This window comes from Callospermophilus lateralis, chromosome 9 (genome assembly GCF_048772815.1).
Source record: "Callospermophilus lateralis isolate mCalLat2 chromosome 9, mCalLat2.hap1, whole genome shotgun sequence".
Classification (NCBI taxonomy): Eukaryota; Metazoa; Chordata; class Mammalia; order Rodentia; family Sciuridae; genus Callospermophilus; species Callospermophilus lateralis.
Genome location: NC_135313.1, coordinates 705,153 through 732,407, shown reverse-complemented (window position 1 = coordinate 732,407; position 27,255 = coordinate 705,153). Strand labels below are relative to the sequence as shown.

Genomic DNA, 27,255 nt, shown 5'->3' with positions numbered 1-27,255 from the left:
AGACTGTGCTCTGGGCCCTCACTTCCCAGCTCAGGGTGAGGGGACCTGGGAGACTGTGCTCTGGGCCCTCACTTCCCAGCTCAGGGTGAGGGATCTGGGAGACTGTGCTCTGGGCCCTCACCTCCCAGCTCAGGGTGAGGGACCTGGGAGACTGTGCTCTGGGCCCTCACCTCCCAGCTCAGGGTGAGGGACCTGGGAGACTGTGCTCTGGGCCCTCACCTCCCAGCTCAGGGTGAGGGACCTGGGAGACTGTGCTCTGGGCCCTCACTTCCCAGCTCAGGGTGAGGGGACCTGGGAGACTGTGCTCTGGGCCCTCACTTCCCAGCTCAGGGTGAGGGACCTGGGAGACTGTGCTCTGGGCCCTCACCTCCCATGTGAGCCTTTGGAGTGTGTGGCACAGTGGTGACCACAATCAGACACTCTGGATCCAGGCCAAGGGCCAAGTCCAGCTCCAGTCAGCCCAGCAGGGTAACCCTGCACACTGCTGACAGGACCATACAGGCGGGTCACGCCCAGTCACCCACTCCCCTCCAAAGGTGCATGTTAGCTGCATTTCTCTTAATTCCAACGGGTCTGAACCTGACTTAATAAAATACTTCGTATGTGGAGACACCCAATTTGTGCATGCAAGAGACGGTGAGGATGTGTACACAGCAGAAACCACGGTCAGCAGACTCCTCTGGGGACGCCCAGCACTAGGACGACACGCTGCGAGGCCCCCCCCTGCCGCCCACGGCCCCCACCTGAGGAGAAGCAAACTCATCTTCCCCCAGGGTCCACTTCCTCCCCAGCAGGGGCAGTACCCTGGGGCTGACTGTGGCCAGGCAGTACCAATGAAGGGCCTCTCAGGGACTAAGCCCCTCCGCCCATCCTCCCCACAACTCCTAGAGCTTCTACCCTGGCTACTGCTGGATTTCTAACATGGCCAGCCTGACAAGACTTATTGAAGTAGGTCATTATTCCTGCCACCAGATAAACCTAGCTAAAGCAGAGTTTTTCAGGCTGGGGTTGTAGCTCGGTGGTAGAGCTCTTGCCTCGCCTGAATGAGGCACTGGGTTCCATCCTCAGCAACACATAAAAATAAATAAATAAAATATAGACATTGGTCCATCTGCAAATAAAAATTAAAAAAAAAAAAAAAAGAAGTGTCTTCACTTTACATAAAGTCCCATCTTTTATTTTTGCAGGGTTTTGTGCATTTTTGTTGTTTTTGGTACTGGGGATTGAACCCAGGGTGCTCTACTACTGAGTCATACCCCCAGCCCTTTATTAAATTTTATTCTGAGATAGGGTCTCATTACGTTGCTGAGGCTGGCCTCAAACTTGTGATTCCCCTGCCTCAGCCTCCCACGTTGCTGGGGATACAGGTGTGTGCCACTGCTCCCAGCAAGTCCCATTTTGGGGGACCCCCATCTTTACTTTCTGTATTTTCCTAATTTATATCAAACTAAAGAAAAACAAAAATTGAGAAACAAAACATAATAGAATGAACCCATGTCCACTGCCCAGCACCCTCTGACCACTTTGCATGTTTGCCCACTTATTCTCTGAAACATAACCCTTTATCACTCATCACCCTGGTCACAAAGAGGCACTGACCAAAGCCATTTCCCCTAAAATCAAACTAATCCTGAGGCCCAGTGGAAAGGGCAGGCACAGTGACAGGGCACACACGAGCTACGTACGGATTCCCCATGAGAACCTCAGGAGCACAGTACTCAATCGTTCCACAGAAGGTGTAAAACAATTTGCCCCTTTCCAAGTAGGCGGCCGATCCAAAGTCAATCAATTTGATAGTGAAGTCCTCCGCGATCACAATGTTCTCATCCTTGATATCCCGATGCACGATGCCCTTCGAGCGCAGGTAACCCACCGCTGACACCAGCTGGAATTAGGCAGAGGCATTTACTGTCAAAATAAATGCTTACAAGAGGGGCTGGGGCTGTGGCTCAGTGGTAGCACGCTTGCCTAGCATGTGTGAGGCACTGGGTTCGATTCTCAGCACCACATACAAATAAAATAAAGGTCCATCAACAACTAAAAAAAAAAAAAAGTTTATATATATATAATATATAAACAAGAAAAATACCACCAACAAAACTCGTTTGCCAGTGCATCATGCTGGGGGCTGGAGACCTCATCTGGTCCCCGTGGGAGGCACAGAAACCAGCTCCGCAGGAAGAGACCTCAAGAACACACGGAGAGCAAACAACTGTATAGACTGGTGTCCAACAGGAAGTGCCCACGAGCAGCTCACACGGCAGGAGAGCCACTTGCCCAAGGTCCAGTCAGCAGGGGGTGATTGAGAAGGTACAGATGTTCCTGCCCAGGGCTCTGGGAATCTTCAAAGAGCAGCAAGGCACACCCACAAGCATTCCCCACGGAGCAGGACTCTGACCATCTGCTCCACTGGAAACAAGCTGCTCTCCAAAAGTCATAGACCCACCTGCCTGGCCCCTCTGCATCTCCAATGGCAGAGGCCCCACGTCTCCTGCCTCTCCATGGATTCCAGGAAGACATACAGTGGGTCTGACTGCATCACAGTGTGGATAGCTGGACCAATCAACAATCCCAGAGTGCAGTCAAACATTTCAAAATCAATCAGAAGCAAACTAATGGCAGGACCACTAAGCCCATAAAGAAACTTACATTTAATAAACAAATATATATGTATATATATATAAATATATATATATACAAATATATATATACACACACACACACACACACATAAATAGTACACACCTACACACACATTCACATGCACATACATGCACACGTGTTCACACCTGCACATAAACAAGTGCATGTGCATTCATATGTAGACATAAACCAAACAGACATGCATACATGCACACACAGCATAGCCCCGTCAGGCCCAGTCAATGACAGAAGCCACGTTTTCATTACAACATGGAAAGTCTCACTAAGACTTATTAACTAGTGCTGAGCGGGGAGGAGAAGCCAAACTCCTGCGGCTCTCCCATGCCTTGCACATAAGGGCTGCTCGCAGGACTGGACAACAGTTCACAGGCTTCGCTCCCATTGCACCCCAGGCCTGGCAGACGGGAGCTGGGGCAAGGTGCTGATAACTGGCAGTACTGCATATGATAACGTGTTTACTCCAAGCTGGGGATCTATATTCAAATATGTTAACACATGTAAGTTTAACCCAGAAACTTTTGCAAAAATGTTAAAATATGAACTGCTATAGTTACTTGTGTCATCAGCCACAAAATCAACTACAAGGCAACACTGTTAAGAGCTCACTACAAGGTCACTTCACATAGGGGCTCTAGGGACCACAGAGTCCTAGGACACATTCGTGGCACTACCTGAGGGGAGCAAGACGGCCCCACCATGGGAAGGGAAAGCCAGGCAGCCGAAGCCCTCAGGAAGGTACCCAGGAGAGTCCCACAGACACCAGGGAACTTCCAGGCCCTCCCAGGAAACAGGTCAACACAGGAGCGGGGGGCAGCCAGGGAACAACACCTTCTACCTCCCAAGGCAGAGTCCTGCCCCTCCCACCCCTCTGCTGATCACTCCCTAGCCACTAAAATGACAAATGGACAGGGACAAATGCATACTTCAGTACAAAACAGAGAAAGGCACTGAGTGAAAGTAACACACCAGGATCTCCCCTGTGCTCACAGGGAGCCAGGAACTAACACCATGGGCTACGCCCCCAGGACAAGCTAGGACTGACAGCCCTGTCCTGTAGGTGACACGGTGATTCCACAGTGCCCCAGGGACATGCTAGGACTGACAGCCCTGTCCTGTAGGTGACATAGTGACTCCACAGTGCCCCAGAAACATGCTAGCACTGACAGCCCTGTCCTGTAGGTGACACGATGACTCCACAGTGCCCCAGGGACACACTAGGACTGACAGCCCTGTCCTGTAGGTGACACAGTGACTCCACAGTGCCCGAGGGACACGCTAGGACTGACAGCCCTATCCTGTAGGTGACACGGTGACTCCACAGTGTCCCAGGGACACACTAGGACTGACAGCCCTGTCCTGTAGATGACACGGTGACTCCACAGTGCCCCAGGGACATGCTAGGACTGACAGCCCTGTCCTGTAGGTGACACAGTGACTCCACAGTGTCCCAGGGACACGCTAGGACTGACAGCCCTGTCCTGTAGGTGACACAGTGACTCCACAGTGCCCCAGGGACACGCTAGGACTGACAGCCCTGTCCTGTAGGTGACACGGTGACTCCACAGTGCCCCAGGGACACGCTAGAACTGACAGCCCTGTCCTGTAGGTGACACGGTGACTCCACAGTGCCCCAGGGACACACTAGGACTGACAGCCCTGTCCTGTAGGTGACACGGTGACTCCACAGTGCCCCAGGGACACACTAGGACTGACAGCCCTGTCCTGTAGGTGACACGGTGACTCCACAGTGTCCCAGGGACACGCTAGGACTGACAGCCCTGTCCTGTAGGTGACACAGTGACTCCACAGTGTCCCAGGGACACGCTAGGACTGACAGCCCTGTCCTGTAGGTGACACAGTGACTCCACAGTGTCCCAGGGACACACTAGGACTGACAGCCCTGTCCTGTAGGTGACACGGTGACTCCACAGTGCCCCAGGGACACGCTAGGACTGACAGCCCTGTCCTGTAGGTGACACAGTGACTCCACAGTGCCCCAGGGACACGCTAGGACTGATGGTCCTGTCCTGTAGGTGACACGGTGACTCCACAGTGCCCCAGGGACACACTAGGACTGACAGCCCTGTCCTGTAGGTGACACGGTGACTCCACAGTGCCCCAGGGACACACTAGGACCGACAGCCCTATCCTGTAGGTGACACAGTGACTCCACAGTGCCCCAGGGACACGCTAGGACTGACAGCCCTGTCCTGTAGGTGACACGGTGACTCCACAGTGCCCCAGGGACACGCTAGGACTGACAGCCCTGTCCTGTAGGTGACACAGTGACTCCACAGTGCCCCAGGGACACACTAGGACTGACAGCCCTGTCCTGTAGGTGACACGGTGACTCCACAGTGCCCCAGGGACACGCTAGGACTGACAGCCCTGTCCTGTAGGTGACACAGTGACTCCACAGTGCCCCAGGGACACGCTAGGACTGACAGCCCTGTCCTGTAGGTGACACAGTGACTCCACAGTGTCCCAGGGACACACTAGGACTGACAGCCCTGTCCTGTAGGTGACACGGTGACTCCACAGTGCCCCAGGGACACGCTAGGACTGACAGCCCTGTCCTGTAGGTGACACGGTGACTCCACAGTGTCCCAGGGACACACTAGGACTGACAGCCCCGACCTGTAGGTGACACAGTGAATCCACAGTGCCCCAGGGACACACTAGGACTGACAGCCCCGTCCTGTAGGTGACACGGTGACTCCACAGTGCCCCAGGGACACGCTAGGACTGACAGCCCCGTCCTGTAGGTGACACAGTGACTCCACAGTGCCCCAGGGACACGCTAGGACTGACAGCCCCGTCCTGTAGGTGACACAGTGACTCCACAGTGCCCCAGGGACACGCTAGGACTGACAGCCCCGTCCTGTAGGTGACACGGTGACTCCACAGTGCCCCAGGGACACGCTAGGACTGACAGCCCCGTCCTGTAGGTGACACGGTGACTCCACAGTGCCCCAGGGACACACTAGGACTGACAGCCCCGTCCTGTAGGAGACACAGTGACTCCACAGTGCCCCAGGGACATGCTAGGACTGACAGCCCTGTCCTGTAGGTGACACGCTGACTCCACAGAGCCCCAGGGACACGCTAGGACTGACAGCTCTGTCCTGTTGGTGACACAGTGACTCCACAGTGCCCCAGGGACACGCTAGGACTGACAGCCCCGTCCTGTAGGTGACACAGTGACTCCACAGTGCCCCAGGGACACACTAGGACTGACAGCCCTGTCCTGTAGGTGACACGCTGACTCCACAGAGACCCAGGGACACACTAGGACTGATAGCCCTGTCCTGTAGGTGACACAGTGACTCCACAGTACCCCAGGGACACACTAGGACTGACAGCCCTGTCCTGTAGGTGACACAGTGACTCCACAGTGCCCCAGGGACATGCTAGGACTGACAGCCCTGTCCTGTAGGTGACACGGTGACTCCACAGTGCCCCAGGGACATGCTAGGACTGACAACCCTGTCCTGTAGGTGACACGGTGACTCCACAGTGCCCCAGGAAAACACTAGGACTGACAGCCCTGTCCTGTAGGTGACACGCTGACTCCACAGTGTCCCAGGGACACACTAGGACTGACAGCCCTGTCCTGTAGGTGACACGGTGACTCCACAGTGCCCCAGGGACACACTAGGACTGACAGCCCTGTCCTGTAGGTGACACGGTGACTCCACAGTGCCCCAGGGAAACACTAGGACTGACAGCCCTGTCCTGTAGGTGACACGCTGACTCCACAGTGTCCCAGGGACACACTAGGACTGACAGCCCTGTCCTGTAGGTGACACAGTGACTCCACAGTGCCCCAGGGACACGCTAGGACTGACAGCCCTGTCCTGTAGGTGACACAGTGACTCCACAGTGCCCCAGGGACACGCTAGGACTGACAGCCCTGTCCTGTAGGTGACACAGTGACTCCACAGTGCCCCAGGGACACGCTAGGACTGACAGCCCTGTCCTGTAGGTGACACAGTGACTCCACAGTGCCCCAGGGACACGCTAGGACTGACAGCCCTGTCCTGTAGGTGACACAGTGACTCCACAGTGCCCCAGGGACACGCTAGGACTGACAGCCCTGTCCTGTAGGTGACACGGTGACTCCACAGTGTCCCAGGGACACGCTAGGACCGACAGCCCTGTCCTGTAGGTGACACGGTGACTCCACAGTGCCCCAGGGACACGCTAGGACCGACAGCCCTGTCCTGTAGGTGACACGGTGACTCCACAGTGCCCCAGGGACACGCTAGAACCGACAGCCCTGTCCTGTAGGTGACACAGTGACTCCACAGTGCCCCAGGGACACACTAGGACTGACAGCCCTGTCCAGTAGGTGACACGGTGACTCCACAGTGCCCCAGGGACACGCTAGGACTGACAGCCCTGTCCTGTAGGTGACACAGTGACTCCACAGTGCCCCAGGGACACACTAGGACTGACAGCCCTGTCCTGTAGGTGACACAGTGACTCCACAGTGTCCCAGGGACACACTAGGACTGACAGCCCTGTCCTGTAGGTGACACGGTGACTCCACAGTGCCCCAGGGACACGCTAGGACTGACAGCCCTGTCCTGTAGGTGACACGGTGACTCCACAGTGCCCCAGGGACACACTAGGATGACAGCCCTGTCCTGTAGGTGACACGGTGACTCCACAGTGTCCCAGGGACACACTAGGACTCACAGCCCTGTCCTGTAGGTGACACAGTGACTCCACAGTGCCCCAGGGACACACTAGGACTGACAGCCCTGTCCTGTAGGTGACACGGTGACTCCACAGTGCCCCAGGGACACGCTAGGACTGACAGCCCTGTCCTGTAGGTGACACAGTGACTCCACAGTGCCCCAGGGACACACTAGGACTGACAGCCCTGTCCTGTAGGTGACACGGTGACTCCACAGTGCCCCAGGGACACGCTAGGACTGACAGCCCTGTCCTGTAGGTGACACACTGACTCCACAGTGCCCCAGGGACACACTAGGACTGACAGCCCTGTCCTGTAGGTGACACGGTGACTCCACAGTGCCCCAGGGACATGCTAGGACTGACAGCCCTGTCCTGTAGGTGACACGGTGACTCCACAGTGCCCCAGGGACACACTAGGACCGACAGCCCTGTCCTGTAGGTGACACGGTGACTCCACAGTGCCCCAGGGACACACTAGGACCGACAGCCCTATCCTGTAGGTGACACAGTGACTCCACAGTGTCCCAGGGACACGCTAGGACCGACAGCCCTGTCCTGTAGGTGACACAGTGACTCCACAGTGCCCCAGGGACACGCTAGGACTGAAAGCCCTGTCCTGTAGGAGACACAGTGACTCCACAGTGCCCCAGGGACACACTAGGACTGACAGCCCTGTCCTGTAGGTGACACGGTGACTCCACAGTGCCCCAGGGACACGCTAGGACTGACAGCCCTGTCCTGTAGGTGACACGGTGACTCCACAGTGCCCCAGGGACACACTAGGACTGACAGCCCTGTCCTGTAGGTGACACGGTGACTGCACAGTGCCCCAGGGACATGCTAGGACTGACAGCCCTGTCCTGTAGGTGACACAGTGACTCCACAGTGCCCCAGGGACACACTAGGACTGACAGCCCTGTCCTGTAGGTGACACGGTGACTCCACAGTGCCCCAGGGACACGCTAGGACTGACAGCCCTGTCCTGTAGGTGACACGGTGACTCCACAGTGTCCCAGGGACACGCTAGGACTGACAGCCCTGTCCTGTAGGTGACACGGTGACTCCACAGTGCCCCAGGGACACGCTAGGACTGACAGCCCTGTCCTGTAGGTGACACAGTGACTCCACAGTGCCCCAGGGACACGCTAGGACTGACAGCCCTGTCCTGTAGGTGACACAGTGACTCCACAGTGTCCCAGGGACACGCTAGGACTGACAGCCCTGTCCTGTAGGTGACACAGTGACTCCAGAGTGTCCCAGGGACTGACAGCCCTGTCCTGTAGGTGACACAGTGACTCCAGAGTGTCCCAGGGACACACTAGGACTGACAGCCCTGTCCTGTAGGTGACACGGTGACTCCACAGTGCCCCAGGGACACGCTAGGACTGACAGCCCTGTCCTGTAGGTGACACGGTGACTCCACAGTGCCCCAGGGACATGCTAGGACTGACAGCCCTGTCCTGTAGGTGACACAGTGACTCCACAGTGCCCCAGGGACACACTAGGACTGACAGCCCTGTCCTGTAGGTGACACGGTGACTCCACAGTGCCCCAGGGACACGCTAGGACTGACAGCCCTGTCCTGTAGCCCTGTCCTGTAGGTGACACAGTGACTCCACAGTGCCCCAGGGACACACTAGGACTGACAGCCCTGTCCTGTAGGTGACACGGTGACTCCACAGTGCCCCAGGGACACGCTAGGACTGACAGCCCTGTCCTGTAGGTGACACAGTGACTCCACAGTGCCCCAGGGACACACTAGGACTGACAGCCCTGTCCTGTAGGTGACACAGTGACTCCACAGTGTCCCAGGGACACACTAGGACTGACAGCCCTGTCCTGTAGGTGACACGGTGACTCCACAGTGCCCCAGGGACACGCTAGGACTGACAGCCCTGTCCTGTAGGTGACACGGTGACTCCACAGTGCCCCAGGGACACACTAGGATGACAGCCCTGTCCTGTAGGTGACACGGTGACTCCACAGTGTCCCAGGGACACACTAGGACTCACAGCCCTGTCCTGTAGGTGACACAGTGACTCCACAGTGCCCCAGGGACACACTAGGACTGACAGCCCTGTCCTGTAGGTGACACGGTGAATCCACAGTGCCCCAGGGACACACTAGGACTGACAGCCCCGTCCTGTAGGTGACACGGTGACTCCACAGTGCCCCAGGGACATGCTAGGACTGACAGCCCTGTCCTGTAGGTGACACAGTGACTCCACAGTGCCCCAGGGACACACTAGGACTGACAGCCCTGTCCTGTAGGTGAGACGGTGACTCCACAGTGCCCCAGGGACACACTAGGACTGACAGCCCTGTCCTGTAGGTGACACGGTGACTCCACAGTGCCCCAGGGACACACTAGGACTGACAGCCCCGTCCTGTAGGTGACACGGTGACTCCACAGTGCCCCAGGGACACACTAGGACTGACAGCCCTGTCCTGTAGGTGACACAGTGACTCCACAGTGCCCCAGGCACATGCTAGGACTGACAGCCCTGTCCTGTAGGTGACACGCTGACTCCACAGAGCCCCAGGGACACACTAGGACTGACAGCCCTGTCCTGTAGGTGACACAGTGACTCCACAGTGCCCCAGGGACACACTAGGACTGACAGCCCCGTCCTGTAGGAGACACAGTGACTCCACAGTGCCCCAGGGACATGCTAGGACTGACAGCCCTGTCCTGTAGGTGACACGCTGACTCCACAGAGCCCCAGGGACACACTAGGACTGACAGCCCTGTCCTGTAGGTGACACAGTGACTCCACAGTGCCCCAGGGACACGCTAGGACTGACAGCCCCGTCCTGTAGGTGACACAGTGACTCCACAGTGCCCCAGGGACACACTAGGACTGACAGCCCTGTCCTGTAGGTGACACGCTGACTCCACAGAGCCCCAGGGACACACTAGGACTGACAGCCCTGTCCTGTAGGTGACACAGTGACTCCACAGTACCCCAGGGACACACTAGGACTGACAGCCCTGTCCTGTAGGTGACACAGTGACTCCACAGTGCCCCAGGGACATGCTAGGACTGACAACCCTGTCCTGTAGGTGACACGGTGACTCCACAGTGCCCCAGGGACACACTAGGACTGACAGCCCTGTCCTGTAGGTGACACGGTGACTCCACAGTGCCCCAGGGACACACTAGGACTGACAGCCCTGTCCTGTAGGTGACACGGTGACTCCACAGTGCCCCAGGGAAACACTAGGACTGACAGCCCTGTCCTGTAGGTGACACGCTGACTCCACAGTGTCCCAGGGACACACTAGGACAAACAGCCCTGTCCTGTAGGTGACACAGTGACTCCACAGTGCCCCAGGGACACACTAGGACTGACAGCCCTGTCCTGTAGGTGACACAGTGACTCCACAGTGCCCCAGGGACATGCTAGGACTGACAGCCCTGTCCTGTAGGTGACACAGTGACTCCACAGTGCCCCAGGGACACACTAGGACTGACAGCCCTGTCCTGTAGGTGACACAGTGACTCCACAGTGCCCCAGGGACACACTAGGACTGACAGTCCTGTCCTGTAGGTGACACGGTGACTCCACAGTGCCCCAGGGACACGCTAGGACTGACAGCCCTGTCCTGTAGGTGACACAGTGACTCCACAGTGTCCCAGGGACACACTAGGACTGACAGCCCTGTCCTGTAGGTGACACAGTGACTCCACAGTGCCCCAGGGACACGCTAGGACTGACAGCCCTGTCCTGTAGGTGACACAGTGACTCCACAGTGCCCCAGGGACACACTAGGACTGACAGCCCTGTCCTGTAGGTGACACGGTGACTCCACAGTGCCCCAGGGACACGCTAGGACTGACAGCCCTGTCCTGTAGGTGACACGGTGACTCCACAGTGTCCCAGGGACACACTAGGACTGACAGCCCTGTCCTGTAGGTGACACGGTGACTCCACAGTGCCCCAGGGACATGCTAGGACTGACAGCCCTGTCCTGTAGGTGACATGGTGACTCCACCTGTGCTCATAGGACATCTAGGACTCACAGCCCTGTCCTGTAGGTGACCTGGTGACTCCCCCTGTGCTCATAGGACATCTAGGACTCACAGCCCTGTCCTGTAGGTGACATGGTGACTCCCCCTGTGCTCATAGGACATCTAGGACTCACAGCCCTGTCCTGTAGGTGACACGGTGACTCCCCCTGTGCTCATAGGACATCTAGGACTCACAGCCCTGTCCTGTAGGTGACATGGTGACTCTCCTTGTGCTCATAGGACATCTAGGACTCACAGCCCTGTCCTGTAGGTGACATGGTGACTCCCCCTGTGCTCATAGGACATCTAGGACACACAGCCCTGTCCTGTAGGTGACATGGTGACTGTACCTGTGCTCATAGGACATCTAGGACTCACAGCCCTGTCCTGTAGGTGACATGGTGACTCCCCCTGTGCTCATAGGACATCTAGGACTCACAGCCCTGTCCTGTAGGTGACCTTGTGACTCCCCCTGTGCTCATAGGACATCTAGGACTCACAGCCCTGTCCTGTAGGTGACATGGTGACTCCCCCTGTGCTCATAGGACATCTAGGACTCACAGTCCTGTCCTGTAGGTGACACGGTGACTCCCCATGTGCTCATAGACATCTAGGACTCACAGCTCTGTCCTGTAGGTGACACGGTGACTCCCCCTGTGCTCATAGACATCTAGGACTCACAGCCCTGTCCTGTAGGTGACATGGTGACTCCCCCTGTGCTCATAGGACATCTAGGACTCACAGCCCTGTCCTGTAGGTGACACGGTGACTCCCCCTGTGCTCACAGACATCTAGGACTCACAGCCCTGTCCTGTAGGTGACATGGTGACTCCCCCTGTGCTCATAGGACATCTAGGACTCACAGCCCTGTCCTGTAGGTGACAAGGTGACTCCCCCTGTGCTCATAGGACATCTAGGACTCACACCCCTGTCCTGTAGGTGACATGGTGACTCTCCCTGTGCTCATAGGACATCTAGGACTCACAGCCCTGTCCTGTAGGTGACCTGGTGACTCCCCCTATGTTCCTGGGACATCTAGGACTCACAGCCCTGTCCTGTAGGTGACCTGGTGACTCCCCCTGTGCTCCTGGGACATCTAGGACTCACAGCCCTGTCCTGTAGGTGACATGGTGACTCTCCCTGTGCTCATAGGACATCTAGGACTCACAGCCCTGTCCTGTAGGTGACATGGTGACTCCCCCTGTGCTCATTGGACATCTAGGACTCACAGCCCTGTCCTGTAGGTGACCTGGTGACTCCCCCTGTGCTCATAGGACATCTAGGACTCACAGCCCTGTCCTATAGGTGACCTGGTGACTCCCCCTGTGCTCCTGGGACATCTAAGACTCATGGCCCTGTCCTGTAGGTGACATGGTGACTCCTCCTGTGCTCATAGGACATCTAGGACTCACACCCCTGTCCTGCAGGTGACACGGTGACTCCACCTTTGTTCCTGGGACATCTAGGACTCACAGCTCTGTCCTGTAGGTGACATGGTGACTCCCCCTGTGCTCATAGGACATCTAGGACTCACAGCCCTGTCCTGTAGGTGACATGGTGACTCTCCCTGTGCTCATAGGACATCTAGGACTCACAGCCCTGTCCTGTAGGTGACATGGTGACTCCCCCTGTGCTCATAGGACATCTGGGACTCACAGCCCTGTCCTGTAGGTGACCTGGTGACTCCCCCTGTGCTCATAGGACATCTAGGACTCACAGCCCTGTCCTATAGGTGACCTGGTGACTCCCCCTGTGCTCCTGGGACATCTAAGACTCATGGCCCTGTCCTGTAGGTGACATGGTGACTCCTCCTGTGCTCATAGGACATCTAGGACTCACACCCCTGTCCTGCAGGTGACACGGTGACTCCACCTTTGTTCCTGGGACATCTAGGACTCACAGCTCTGTCCTGTAGGTGACATGGTGACTCCCCCTGTGCTCATAGGACATCTAGGACTCACACCCCTGTCCTGTAGGTGACATGGTGACTCTCCCTGTGCTCATAGGACATCTAGGACTCACAGCCCTGTCCTGTAGGTGACCTGGTGACTCCCCCTGTGCTCATAGGACATCTAGGACACACAGCCCTGTCTTGTAGGTGACCTGGTGACTCCCCCTGTGCTCCTGGGACATCTAGGACTCACAGCCCTGTCCTATAGGTGACACGGTGACTCCCCCTGTGCTCATAGGACATCTAGGACTCACAGCCCTGTCCTGTAGGTGACACGGTGACTCCCCCTGTGCTCATAGGACATCTAGGACTCACAGCCCTGTCCTGTAGGTGACATGGTGACTCCCCCTGTGCTCATAGGACATCTAGGACTCACAGTCCTGTCCTGTAGGTGACATGGTGACTCCCCCTGTGCTCATAGGACATCTAGGACTCACAGCCCTGTCCTGTAGGTGACCTTGTGACTCCCCCTGTGCTCATAGACATCTAGGACTCACAGCCCTGTCCTATAGGTGACCTGGTGACTCTACCTATGCTCCTGGGACATCTAGGATCACAGCCCTGTCCTGTAGGTGACCTGGTGACTCCCCCTGTGCTCCTGGGACATCTAGGACTCACAGCCCTGTCCTGCAGGTGACACAGTGACTCCACCTTTGTTCCTGGGACATCTAGGACTCACAGCTCTGTCCTGTAGGTGACATGGTGACTCTACCTGTGCTCATAGGACATCTAGGACTCACAGCCCTGTCCTGTAGGTGACACAGTGATTCTACCTGTGCTCCTGGGCCATCTAGGACTCAGAGCCCTGTCCTGTAGGTGACCTGGTGACTCCCCCTGTGCTCATAGGACATCTAGGACTCACAGCCCTGTCCTGTAGGTGACATGGTGACTCCGCCTGTGCTCCTGGGACATCTGGGCTCACAGCCATGACCTGCAGGTCCACAGTCACTCCCAGTATGTCCACCAGAAGACTACAGTACTGATTTTCCTGTGATCTCCTGGTCTGCGGAGACAGGTCTTCAGAGCCAACTCACAGGCTCAGCCTCCGTGATGGTCTGAGTGTTTCACGTCTGTGACCTCTGAGGACACTTTACACATACAAAGGAAGCTGAGTCACTTAGCACCTCTCTCTGCTCAGGCCACGTCTCTCTCTGGCCTCTCCTCTTAGTTTCTCTGTCTCAACCACAGGATTCTCTTCTCAAGGTAGGTATCTTACTCCACAAAATCCCAAGGCTGAAGACCAGGTGGAGCTCAGAAAGAAGTGAGTCCAGTCAGAGTCCCTGGCCACCCGTGTCCATCAATGGTGCCCATCTAGCCCACAGAGCCCTGGACCCTCTCACCTGCCGGAAGATGTAGCTTGCCAGGGGCTCATCCAGGCTAGGGTGACGGTCAATGAAAGCAAAGAGGTCCAGGCCAGAGCCATGCTTCTCCATCACCAGCTGGAAGAAGCCCTGGTTTTCAAACACGTCCAGCACCTGGGAAAGGCAAGGCCAAGGGAAGCTCTGCTGACGTCAACCACCAGATGAAGGATGTTCTACAGCAGCGACGTCAGGGCTTCGTCCTTCACCTTGATGATGTTGGCATGCTCCACTCTGGAGAGAATCGCAATCTCCAGAGTGACTTTTCCAAGTTTGGGGTCCTCCACCCAACAGTCTTCCAAAATCTTCTCCTTCTTTATGAACTTCACCACCACCTGTGGAAACAGTGAGGACATAATGGACAGTCCTCTGTGTCCCATTCCACATGATGTCCACTACCAGCCCCTGGCAACAGCAGAGCGGCAGTGTTCTCCTCCCCCAAGCAAACACAAGCCCCGCAGCGGGAAGAAGCAGGCAGTCAGCAGCTGAGCAGATCGGGGGAATCCCTGCCTGTCCTGTCTCATGCATGGACTGGAGTGAAGGGGGCCCAGGAAGCAGTGCCTGAGAAAAGAAGCCGTGGAGACCTTGGGGTGGTATTGCCCAGACCACCCATGCAGCCTCATCCTCCTTGAAGTTCTGTGTCCTAACCAGGAGAACAAAAAAACAAGTCCAGGGAGAAGAGAAAATAAAGGACAATCCATCCTTAGACACATTTCAACACTGACTCTGAGGCCAGCCAGCAAGTCCACAAACTGGACAGACAGAGCAGAGCACACAGGACACCTTCACAAAGTCAGGCCACGTGCCGGAACATAACACAAAGCGTGTTCTCAGACTGTGGGTACACTAAGCTAGAAGTTGAAAACTGAAAGAGACCTGAACAACTCCTACTACCTGGAAATTAAACAACACGTTTCCACATAACCAAAACATTCATAAGTGAATAAAAACAAAACACAGAATATGGCAACTGATACTTACACTAGAGAAAAGCTCAACTAAGCCATATAAGAAGGCACCTCAGAAAAGTAGGAGCCAGGCGTGGTGGGCACATCTGTAATCCCTGCCACCGGTGAGGCCGAGCTGGAGGGCCACAGCTCTCGACCAGCATGGGTACCTCAGTGAGACCCTATCTTAACACAAAAAATAAAAAGGGGTATGCACGTGGATCAGTGGTAAAGTGCCCCTGGGCTCCATCCCTGGTAACAAGAAAAAGAAAAAGAAAAAAGAAGAAGAAGAAAAGCAAAGCAAATTAAATCCAAAATAAAATAATAATAATAATAATAATAATAATAAAGAATTGAAACCACAACTAAAAACAGATCAATAAGGACAATTAATGAAGCCATAACATTAAGCCTCTAACCAGACAGATCAAAAAACAATCAGACACAATATCAAGTATGAGAGAGATGATAAAATCACAGACGCCAAAGACACTGAAAGATTCTGAAGTATCACAGACAACTTTATGCTGATACATTTGATAATCTGATTGAAACAAAGCTCCTGAAAGACCCAAACCATCAAAGCTCATTCAAGAAGCCAGAAACAGAAGTCACCTTCTATTTCAGAATCTTGATTTGTAGTTTCAAACTTGCATTTAAAGAGCAACCCACTCCCAGACCACTCTACTGTTCAATCCTACAGAATATTTAAGGAGGAAATTATATTGTACACAATTGTGCACAGACTCCTGCAGGGGACAGAGGAAGGGGCTACTTCCAGGTCTGTCTTTACAAGGCCACTTCACTGACCCCAGAGGCAGAAGAAGCGTTTCCACCACACTCAAGCCACATGCCTCACCACCACAGAGCACTGACAGAGGGATACGGCAGTGTTTCAGGACAGCAGTGACACGGCGGACCAGGAGCACTTAATCCAGGACACAAAGTTGATGGAATTCACAGTCCACACCCAAGGTTGGCGGAGTGGTCCACTGATGTCTGACAACGCTCCCAGATAAAGAAAGGACCCCTTTTAACAACTGTGCCGACTGGTGCACATGCCCATGCAAAGATAACCCTCAAGTGTGTTTTGTGCCACGTGCAAAATCACACCAACTACATCACAGTCCTAAAGCAAAGCTTCAAACCCAGAACCTGAAGAGAGAAACATGAAATCTTTGTGACCTTGGATCACATAGGACAGGGAGCACATGATCTATGGGAAGAAATTGATAAAATTGGACTTCACCAACATCCAAACCTCTGTCCCTGAAAGGCACTGTCACAGGCGAGAAGACGAGAAGACGGCCTCTGACTGGAGAACACACCTGCACAGCAGGCCTCTGATGAAGGAGTGCAACCAGCTCACCTGGAGCCGGCATGGGGGCTGAGACAGGAGGACTGCAAGTGTGTGGCCAGCCTGGGCAACTGAAGAAGGCCTGGTCTCCAATAAAAAATAAAAAGTGCTGGGGAAGTAGCTCCAAGACTCAGCAATTTTTTTTAAAAAGTTCACAGGAGACAAAGACACTTCAGCAAAGAAAATAAGCAGATGGCAAATAAGCACGTGAAAAAGTGCTCAGCACCCCAAGAGCACAGGTGCTGCGCTCAGTCCACACAGCATCCAGGCAGGCAGGGCTAAGCACCAGGGTCTGTGGCCAGGACACGGGCTTGTGTGTTGCAGACAAGTCGTGCCCCTTGATTAGGATGGCTGTGCCAGGGACTGTGCTCTGTACTTAGTTTCAAGTATACCTTCTGGCCTGCTCAATAATGTTGGGAGGATTTCTTTCCAGGTGAGAAGAGGAGGTACAAGTTTGGTTTAAAAGTAGGCATGTGGGCGGGAGAGTATCCCCCATGCCAAGAGAGCTGGGGGCCTCAGCATGCCAACACCCAGGAGCCTGGCTGCAGCCTTCTGGACCACATGCAGCAGGACTGCCACCCCAGCAGCAACGTGTGCCCTGCAGGGAGTGCTCTCCTTAAGACCCTCTCTCCCACTGAACCCCCAGAGGGAGAGCAAGAGCAGAGCTAGCCCCCCCTGAGAGCCAGAGCACCTCCTTGTTTTGCGCCTTATCCACTGCGGTCCAGACAAACCCAAAGGCCCCACTTCCAATCGGGCTGAGGGTGCTGTACTTGTGGGAGTACTCCCCGTCACAGGCGGCCAACTCTGCCAGCTCCACGGGTGTGGGGCTCTCCTCAAACCAGGGCTTGGCTCTGAGCATCTGCAAATGCAAAGGAAGGTCTGAGGAAGACCGCCGCCACAGAGCCAGGTGCCCCCCCCAGGCCCACCATCCCCAGCAGCACAGCCTCTCCTCCCGTGCCCACAGGGAGCTTTTCTAGGCAGCCTGGACACCCCGATCCAAAATGGCACCCCCACCCTGGACTCAAAGCATGTGCAGACTCAAGGCGTGCATCTGCCCTGCACCACGAGACCCCACTCCCACCCCCGGGCAACAAAGTCAAACAGCAAGGCCAACTGGAAGGCCAGCCAGTCCAGGCCAACGGGGGCCCACGCCAGCTGCAGACACCAACCTCCCCGAGGCTGGGTCCAGGGAGCTCGCTCATGGAGTGGGTGGAGCTGGGCAGGCTGGCAATGAGCAGGCGGGTCCTGGTGGCTGAGTTGCGGTGGCTCTGCAAGAGGTTCTTCACCAGCCAGCAGCAGAACAGGGTTGCAGAGCCCTGGAGCTCCACGCGTTTCACTTCAAACTGTATACCTGAAGCACAGAGGTGAGGAGGAGGGACCTTCTGACGCTGCTCCCCGAACAGCACGCACACCACACACAGCAGTCCACGTGAGGGCAAGCAGCCCCCTGGCCTGGAGACACCACCACCGCAGCATGTGGGGCAGCTGGGAGCCAAGAGACTACACAGCCCACCTCAGGACAGCCAGACAGAGGGGACAAGAATGTGACAGTCTCAATCAAAGCCATGACGCAAACACAGGCACTGGTCACGCAGTCACACCAGGTCCAAGCCACACACCCACTCTGGGCTTTGGTACAAAGCACCGGTGTCGTGTGCATCACCAGGCACTTTTACAGGGCTCTCTCAGGGACATCAATATGAACATGGTATTTTAGATCAACTGTGTTTTCACACATCAGTGATGGGAAGCAATATAAAAATAAGAGGTGAAAGTCCTCTACAGTGAAAACTACAGAACTCTAATGAAAGAAACTGAAGACCTGAAGGATGAAAGATCTTCCATGTTCTTGGATAGGCAGAACTAATATTGTCAAAATGACCATACTACCAAAAGCTCTATTCAATTCCTATTAAAATCCCAATGTCATTCTTCACAGAAATACAAAAAACAATCATAAAATTCATATGTAAAAATAAGAGGGCCAGAATAGCCAAAGCAATTCTTACCAAGAAAAGTGAAGAAGGGGCATCACAACATCAGACTTTAAATCTTACTACAGAGCTACAGTAACAGAAATGGCATGGTGTTGGCGCCAAAACAGACGTGAAGACCCACGATACAGAGTAGAAAACACAGAGACAAGCCCAGATGAATACAGTTATCTCAGATCAGACAAAGGCCCGGTACACATACATTGGAGAAAAAAAAGCCTCTTCAACAAATGGTGCTCAGAAAACTGGAAATGTAACAAAATGAAATCAGACCCCCCATCCCTCACCTTGCATAAAACTCAGATCAAAGTGGATCGAGGACCTAGGCAGACCGCAGAGTCCGGGCCTACTAGATGAAAAGGTGGGCTCAGTCACCTATCATCAGCTCAGGAGCCAGATCCCTCCACCAGACGCCTACAGCACAAGTCAGATCAAGAATCAATAAATGGGATGGTATCAAACTAAAAAGCGTCTTCACAGCAAAGGAAACGATCAAGAACATGAAGACACAGCCTACAGAATGGGAGAAAAATCTTTACTACCTGCACCTCAGATAGAGCACTGATCTCCAGGATATGTAAAGAACTCAAAAAACTTAACACCAAAAAACCAAATAGGGGGCTGGGGTTGTGGCTCAGCAGCAGAGCACTGGCCTAGCACGGGCGAGGCCCTGAGTTCGACCCTTAGCACCACATAAAAATAAACAAAGATATTGTATCAAACTACAACTAAAAAATGAAAAAATGTAATAAATTAAAAAAAAACACCAATCAGTAAATGGGCCAAGGAACTGAACAAACACTTGTCAGAAGGTGATATACAATCAACAAATATATAAAAAAAATGTTCAACATCACTAGCAGTTAGAGAAATGCAAATTAAAACTACACTGAGATTCCATCTCACTCCAGTCCAAATGGCAGTTATCAAGAACACAAGCAATGATAAGTGTTGGCGAGGATGTGGGGAAAAGGTACACTCATACATTGCTGGTGGAACTGCAAATTGGTGCAACCACTCTGGAAAGCAATATGGAGATTCCTCAGAAAACTTCGAATAAAACCACTATTGGACCCAGTTATCCCACTCCTCGGTTTATATGGAAAATACTTTAAAATAGCATACTACGGTGACACCGCCATATCAATGTCATAGCAGTTCAATTCACGATAGGTAAACTAGGCTAGGTATCCTTCAAAAGATGAATGGATAAAGAAAATGTGGTACATATACACAACAGAATGTTCTCAGTCATGAAGAAGAATGAGATCATGGCGTTTGCCAGTAAATGGATGGAACGGGAGACTATCATACTTAGTGAAATAAGCCAATCCCAAAACCAAAGGCCAAATACCGAATGTCCTCACTGATATGCAGATGCTAACACACATTAAGGTGGAGGGGAAGAATAGAAGTTCACTGGATTAGACAAAGGAAAATGAAGGGAAGGGAGAGAAGGGAATGGGAAAGACAATAGAATGAATCAGACATCACTTTCCTATGCTCACGGGTAAACACACGACCAGGGGTACCCACATCATGTACAGCACAAGAATGGGAACTCACACTCCATGTAGGATATAGCATGTGTATGGTAGGTCAAAATGCACTCTATTATCGTGTATAAAAAGAACAAATTAAAAAATTTTTTTAAAACCCTGGTGTCTACTTTCAGGTGATGGAATTCTGGTTAGAGCTGATTATATTTCCTCCTTATTTCTTAACATTTCTACAAATAACATGTGTTAGTCACATTTTTTTTTTTTTTTAATTTAGAAAATGGAGTAAGCAATCAACACCACAAAATCAGCAATGTCGAAACAAGTAGCTAGAACAAGGGGGACCCAGAGATTAGGAAAAGTCAGAGCCTGGCTGTAGTGCCCATGAAGAAGGGGCTTCAGGGCCCCGCAGAGAAGCAAGGGAGCACGGGCAGAGCAGACGTCTGCCTGCAGCTCAGTGTGACCTGGGGACCAGTGGGAGCTGGAAGGACAGGCCCCAGCACGAGACCCCCACCCCTTCCTGAGCCTGCTGGAAATCAAGACTAGGTGCTAGAGCACGGAGCACCACAAAGGGGACCCAGGCTCCCTCTCCTCAGGCAGATGTGCCATAACCCTAATGTCAAATGACAACACGTTACCCTTTAGCAACCTCTCCAAGATGAGTGAAGACACCTGTGCTCTGCTGTGATGCTCTGAGGCAGCAGTGCCTCCCTAGGTCAGGGTGACACACAGCCCCGGTCCCACCCAGGACACGCTTAGGCCCCCCGCCACGCCCAGGCCAGGGACCCACGTAGCCCCATCCCACAGATACCAGGGACACACTAAGCCAAAGCCCCACCCAGGACAAGCTCAGCGGCAGGCCTTCCCAAAGGCACACTCAGCCAAGCCCCACCAAGGACACACTCAGCCACAGCCCCATCCAGGACACACTCAGCAGCAGGCCCTCCCAAGGCACACTCAGCTACGGCCCTACCCAGACACACTTAGCCCAAACCCACCAAGGACACACTCAGCCATGGCCCCTCCCAGGGCACACTCAGCTGCAGGCACTCCCAGGCACACTCAGCTGCAGGCCCTCCCAGCCACACTCAGCTGCAGGCCCTCCCAGCCACACTCAGCTGCAGGCCCTCCCAGGTACACTCAGCTGCAGGCCCTCCCAGGGCACACTCAGCTGCAGGCCCTCCCAGGTACACTCAGCTGCAGGCCCTCCCAGCCACACTCAGCTGCAGGCCCTCCCAGGTACACTCAGCTGCAGGCCCTCCCAGGGCACACTCAGCTGCAGGCCCTCCCAGCCACACTCAGCTGCAGGCCCTCCCAGGGCACACTCAGCTGCAGGCCCTCCCAGCCACACTCAGCTGCAGGCCCTCCCAGGTACACTCAGCTGCAGGCCCTCCCAGGGCACACTCAGCTGCAGGCCCTCCCAGGGCACACTCAGCTGCAGGCCCTCCCAGGGCACACTCAGCTGCAGGCCCTCCCAGCCACACTCAGCTGCAGGCCCTCCCAGCCACACTCAGCTGCAGGCCCTCCCAGGTACACTCAGCTGCAGGCCCTCCCAGGGCACACTCAGCTGCAGGCCCTCCCAGCCACACTCAGCTGCAGGCCCTCCCAGTGCACACTCAGCTGCAGGCCTTCCCAGCCACACTCAGCTGCAGGCCCTTCCAACCACACTCAGCTGCAGGCCCTCCCAGGTACACTCAGTTGCAGGCCCTCCCAGGGCACACTCAGCTGCAGGCCCTCCCAGCCACACTCAGCTGCAGGCCCTCCCAGCCACACTCAGCTGCAGGCCCTCCCAGTGCACACTCAGCTGCAGGCCCTCCCAGGGCACACTCAGCTGCAGGCCCTCCCAGTGCACACTCAGCTGCAGGCCCTCCCAGCCACACTCAGCTGCAGGCCCTCCCAGTGCACACTCAGCTGTAGGCCCTCCCAGCCACACTCAGCTGCAGGCCCTCCCAGGCACACTCAGCTGCAGGCCCTCCCAGCCACACTCAGCTGCAGGCCCTCCCAGTGCACACTCAGCTGCAGGCCCTCCCAGGCACACTCAGCTGCAGGCCCTCCCAGCCACACTCAGCTGCAGGCACTCCCAGGTACACTCAGCTGCAGGCCCTCCCAGTGCACACTCAGCTGCAGGCCCTCCCAGCCACACTCAGCTGCAGGCACTCCCAGGCACACTCAGCTGCAGGCCCTCCCAGCCACACTCAGCTGCAGGCACTCCCAGGTACACTCAGCTGCAGGCCCTCCCAGTGCACACTCAGCTGCAGGCCCTCCCAGTGCACACTCAGCTGCAGGCCCTCCCAGGGCACACTCAGCTGCAGGCCCTCCTAGGCCAAGACATACTCAGCCGCAGTCCGTCTCGGTGGTAGCAACTCCCAGAGTAGGTGCCCTCCTGGATCTGCTGCTGCAGGCTGGTAGCCCTGGGTGCCACAGGTGTGGAAGTGACCTGAGCGCTTAGCCTTGGGTCCTCTGCTGACGGGTTCGTATGCTCAGGGCTCACATCCAGTGTGGGAAGGATGTAGTCCGGGCTCTCCATGTCATGTGCTTTGTGATGTTCAGAGGACACCAAACAAATCTCAGAGGGTTCTGTCTGATCATGTCCTAGATGGCTTTCCTGGAACTGCAGGCCATCACCAGGGTCAAAGTAGGTGCCAGCCAATAACAACAGTTCCCTGTCCCCCAGGATATCTGGCCTCTGCCTATGGAGATGGCCCACATCCTCATCAGAGCCCACCACCACAGGAGAAGGTGTCTCACTGAGCTCAGGTGTGGCACAGGAGCAGCTGGATGAAGCTCGTTCCGCCAAGTCGCTGAGGAAGAGCTCCTTTAGGTTCCAGGAATAAGAATTCACATCGGCCTCCTGGGCCTCCTGGGCCTCCTGGGCCTCCACCACCTCTAGGACACCAGGAAGGTCAGTGGCCAAGGCATAGCAGGCCGAGGAGCTGCCCAAGTGGCTGCTGTGAAGGTCTCTGCCTCCAAGATCGCAGAAGGACATTGGGGCGGAGGGTGGGTGCTCTGCTGGGACCTGCTCATCGCAGGAGAGGCCTAGAGGCCCTGTGCAGCTCAGCTTAGACAGCCTCTCCTTTGTCAAGCAAGTCTGCAGCTCCTCTCGGTTGTCCTGTGCCCCCAGCCAAGGCTCATCCAGAGTGGGCGTCCCAAAGGAGATACTGGCCCTCCCTGAGGGGCTGGGAGCCAGCTGCCGTAGGGCCCACTTGCTACTATAGAGAGGGCAGTGCATCAGGAGGCCCCCCGTTGCCAGCTGTCCTGCAGTTTGGGGCTGGAGTCTGGCGGGATCAGTCCAAGGGCTAGGGCTGAGGATACCAATCAGCTCCTGCTGGGCCTCCAGACTCAGGCCACTGTCCCTGTCCTCAGCAGGGCCTGGAGGCTCAGAACCCTCACACGAAGCCCAGGATTTTGTATCCACTGGTTCAGACCTGCTTTCTCCCAGGGGACCCTGCCTGGGGTCCTCTGTTGCTGCAGGCTCCTCTTTCCCCAAGGCAGCACGTTCCTGGTCTGTGAACAGTGACTGGTCATCTTGGGCTGGTGGGCTCCCTTCTGGGGCATCTTGCTGGTCCTGGAGCAACGAAGACTCACCATGGGTCACGGGGCTTTCTTCTGAGGTACTCTGCTGGTTCTCAGGCAGTGACTGTTCATTATGGACTGGCAGGCTTCCCTCAGTGACATTTTGCTGGTCCATAGGTGACAACTGTTCCCCATGGGCTAGAGGGCTTCCCTTGGGGACACTTTGCTGGTCCATAGGTGACAACTGTTCCCCACGGGCTGGCAGGCTTCCCTCAGTGACATTTTGCTGGTCCATAGGTGACAACTGTTCCCCATGGGCTAGAGGGCTTCCCTTGGGGACACTTTGCTGGTCCATAGGTGACAACTGTTCCCCATGGGCTAGAGGGCTTCCCTTGGGGACACTTTGCTGGTCCATAGGTGACAACTGTTCCCCATAGGCTGAAGGATTTTCCTTGGGGACACTTTGCTGGTCCCTGGGTGACAACTGTTCCCTGTGGGCTGGAGGGCTTCCCTCAGGGACACTTTGCTGGTCCCTGGGTGACAACTGTTCCCTGTGGGCTGGAGGGCTTCCCTCAGGGACACTTTGCTGGTCTGTGGATGATGACTGTTCTCCGTGGGCGGGCGGGCTTCCCTCAGGGATACTGTCTACCCTGGAAATAGGAATTCAGATGTCAGTCATTAGCAGTCACAGAAAAGGAGACAGGAGGAGCCATTCTGTTAAAACACAAAGCATTTAACACCATAAAATTTACAACAAAAAAGACTAAATTTTGCAACCAAGTCAATACATAAAGCACCTGCTCTCCAATATTGTCAGACAAATCCTCATTTAGCAAGGCTTTATCAAAGATGGTACTGAGACTGCCACAGTGCAGAGACCCAGGCCCAGTGCTCAGCTCAGCCTGCACGTGGCCCAGGCAGCCTGCTGCCAGTGTGTAGCTCACTCTGCCACACTGAAGGCACACCACCCCAGCAGCTCCCCTGAGGCCTGAAGTGAGGGGCCAGAGGGGACTCAGTGTCTGGCAAACTCCACACCAGCCAACTGACTGGCTAGGAAGGCCAGCACCCTCACAGTCACGTGGGGAGATGGTCAGGCCAGCCAACAGGCTGAAGGGAGCAGGTGGGGGTGAGGACCAACAGAAACCCCCCAAGTGCCTCCAGCAAGTGGTGAGCAGGGAGGAGGCTGCGACAGGTGACACAGGGCCCCCAGGGCATAGGCCCACATCACAAACTGTACCCTGTGCCTGGCCACACCAGCCAGGACTGACACTGAGCAGCAGGTATGCCAAACAAGTGCACATCCTACAGGGCACAGAGGCAGATTCACCCTGCAACCCAGCAAGAATGCAGCAGTGATTCCCACCGACAGAAGAGGCCAGGGCAGCACAAGGGCAGCACAAGGCAGCACTGCAGAGGAGGGCACTGTGAGCAGGGGTCTGAGAAGCACAGCTGTCCTGGGGGGGGGTCTGCAGAGGTCTCCATCCATGCCCACTCCCACCCTCTCTGTCCAAGCACTGCATGCCCAGAGGTGAGCCTTGTGTGGCTCAGGGGACCAGGCATCCTTCTCCAGGGCCAGCAGAGGCGGGTCCACACCAAGGAATCTGGGCAGCCGCTGGATGTGGTGTTCCATGGTCAGGACATAAGGCCTTGACCTCAGGGCAGCTCTGTACTTTCACTCACCCCCTGAGGATCTCTGAGGTGCTAACTACTGGTGGCCCCCAGTGTCCATTTTCCTCTCTGATCACCCCATCCACAGCCCTCCCACCTTAAACCCCTGGGCCAGATGTGCATCAGTCACTTGAAGGAACTCCACAGGACAAACACAGCATGAGGCCTCTACATACCCCACTGTGGGGTAGCAAGAAAACACCAATGGCTGCCCATCAGCTCAGGGTGGGTTTAATCATCAAACATGCTCCAGCATCAAATTTAGGGAAAAATTTCCATGTTGGGGAGTTTTTAGATTTCAAGATGTGGGTTAAGGCTATGAGCCTGCAGCCCTTCTACGTGTTAGCATGACCACAGAATGGCCTTCCCCAGCTCCCCTGGAGACCGCGCTCTGCCCTCCACTCAGCACGGGGGCAAGGGGTGTGGCTGCCACGTGACATTGGGGAGTAGGGCACCTCCACTCCCACCTCCCAGAGTCCACACAGCGTCAGGAGCTGCTGGGACTTGCACCCAGGTCACCCCAGGGATCACAGGCCCCGAAGCAAGGACACCAAGACCTGCCACCGTGGAGCCCCTGAACCAATGTCACTTCATGTGGAGTCCTTTTGAGCCTCTGCCTCTCAGAAGAACCCACTCAGCATGAGCATCAATTCACTAGAATAGCTGAGCATCAATTCACTTCCGCCGGAGGAGGAAGCCCTACAGAACCCCAGAACATGTGCCTCCCTCCTCCTTCTGCACTTCCCACTTGGACTTCGTGACGCAGCGGCTTGCATTCCTAATTAGACCACAATATCACAGAGAAGCCTCGACTCTCTGTCGTTATCTGTTGAACAAGTGAGTGGGTGACTGAAGGGCATGTGACTCACTACTCCGTGCTGCAGGTGGGATGGGTGCCAGCCGAGCTGCAGAACCTGGGCTGGGAGCAGCTCCGCGGCAGAACCTTGGCCCTGTGAGCAAGGCATGGTTCCATCCTCAGCACCACCAACGATAACTACGCAAACCCCTAGGATCTAAAACTGTCCCACCTAAAAGAAAATGTAAGATTTAACCAATGCAGTGTAGCTTCCTCATTGAACAACACGAGCCTAGAAGAGGCACTCTGCCCTGATCCTGAGGAGAGCGGCTGGCAAGTGACCCCACTGGACACCCCATTCCTGGAATGATGCGCTCACTAGCAGCTGGCATGAGTAAGCAGCCCAGCCAGGCGGGGGCACTTGACAAGCATCAGCCACTCATGCCAGCTCCCAGCTCCCCTCATTTGCAGAGGAGCACAGAGAAAGAAGAGCCATTGGGTACACTTCTCATGCCACCCAAAGCAAACCTGAGCTAGGAGGGAGCCAGGGAGCAAATCAAAGGAACACCCTGACACCAAACAGCAGGGAAGGAACAACAGGTGCTGTTGGGGGTCTTGCTGGGAAGAGGTGCTGCATGGGAAGAGGTCAGCAGGCACAAGCACACACAGCCAGGACAACATTCAGCAATCCTGTCCTGTTAGACAAAAGCAAGGCACAAGGGTACACACCACACACACACACACACACACACACACACGACACACATCCATGCTGACTCACATAGGAGGGA

At 55.2% G+C, this 27,255-nt stretch overlaps 1 protein-coding gene across 1 annotated transcript in view; it reads right to left on the bottom strand.

Annotated features, from left to right (window-relative positions):
- Pask (PAS domain containing serine/threonine kinase) overlaps positions 1 to 27,255 on the bottom strand; it is a 42,249-nt gene that overhangs the window by 4,877 nt on the left and 10,117 nt on the right. Inside the window, exons 9-14 of the mRNA XM_076865786.1 lie at positions 22,822 to 24,650; positions 18,164 to 18,345; positions 17,686 to 17,853; positions 14,900 to 15,025; positions 14,673 to 14,807; positions 1,686 to 1,885 (exon numbers count right to left, since the gene is read on the bottom strand). Of these exons, the coding sequence (XP_076721901.1) occupies positions 1,686 to 1,885; positions 14,673 to 14,807; positions 14,900 to 15,025; positions 17,686 to 17,853; positions 18,164 to 18,345; positions 22,822 to 24,650 (2,640 nt within the window). The remainder of the gene's footprint in view (positions 1 to 1,685; positions 1,886 to 14,672; positions 14,808 to 14,899; positions 15,026 to 17,685; positions 17,854 to 18,163; positions 18,346 to 22,821; positions 24,651 to 27,255) is intronic.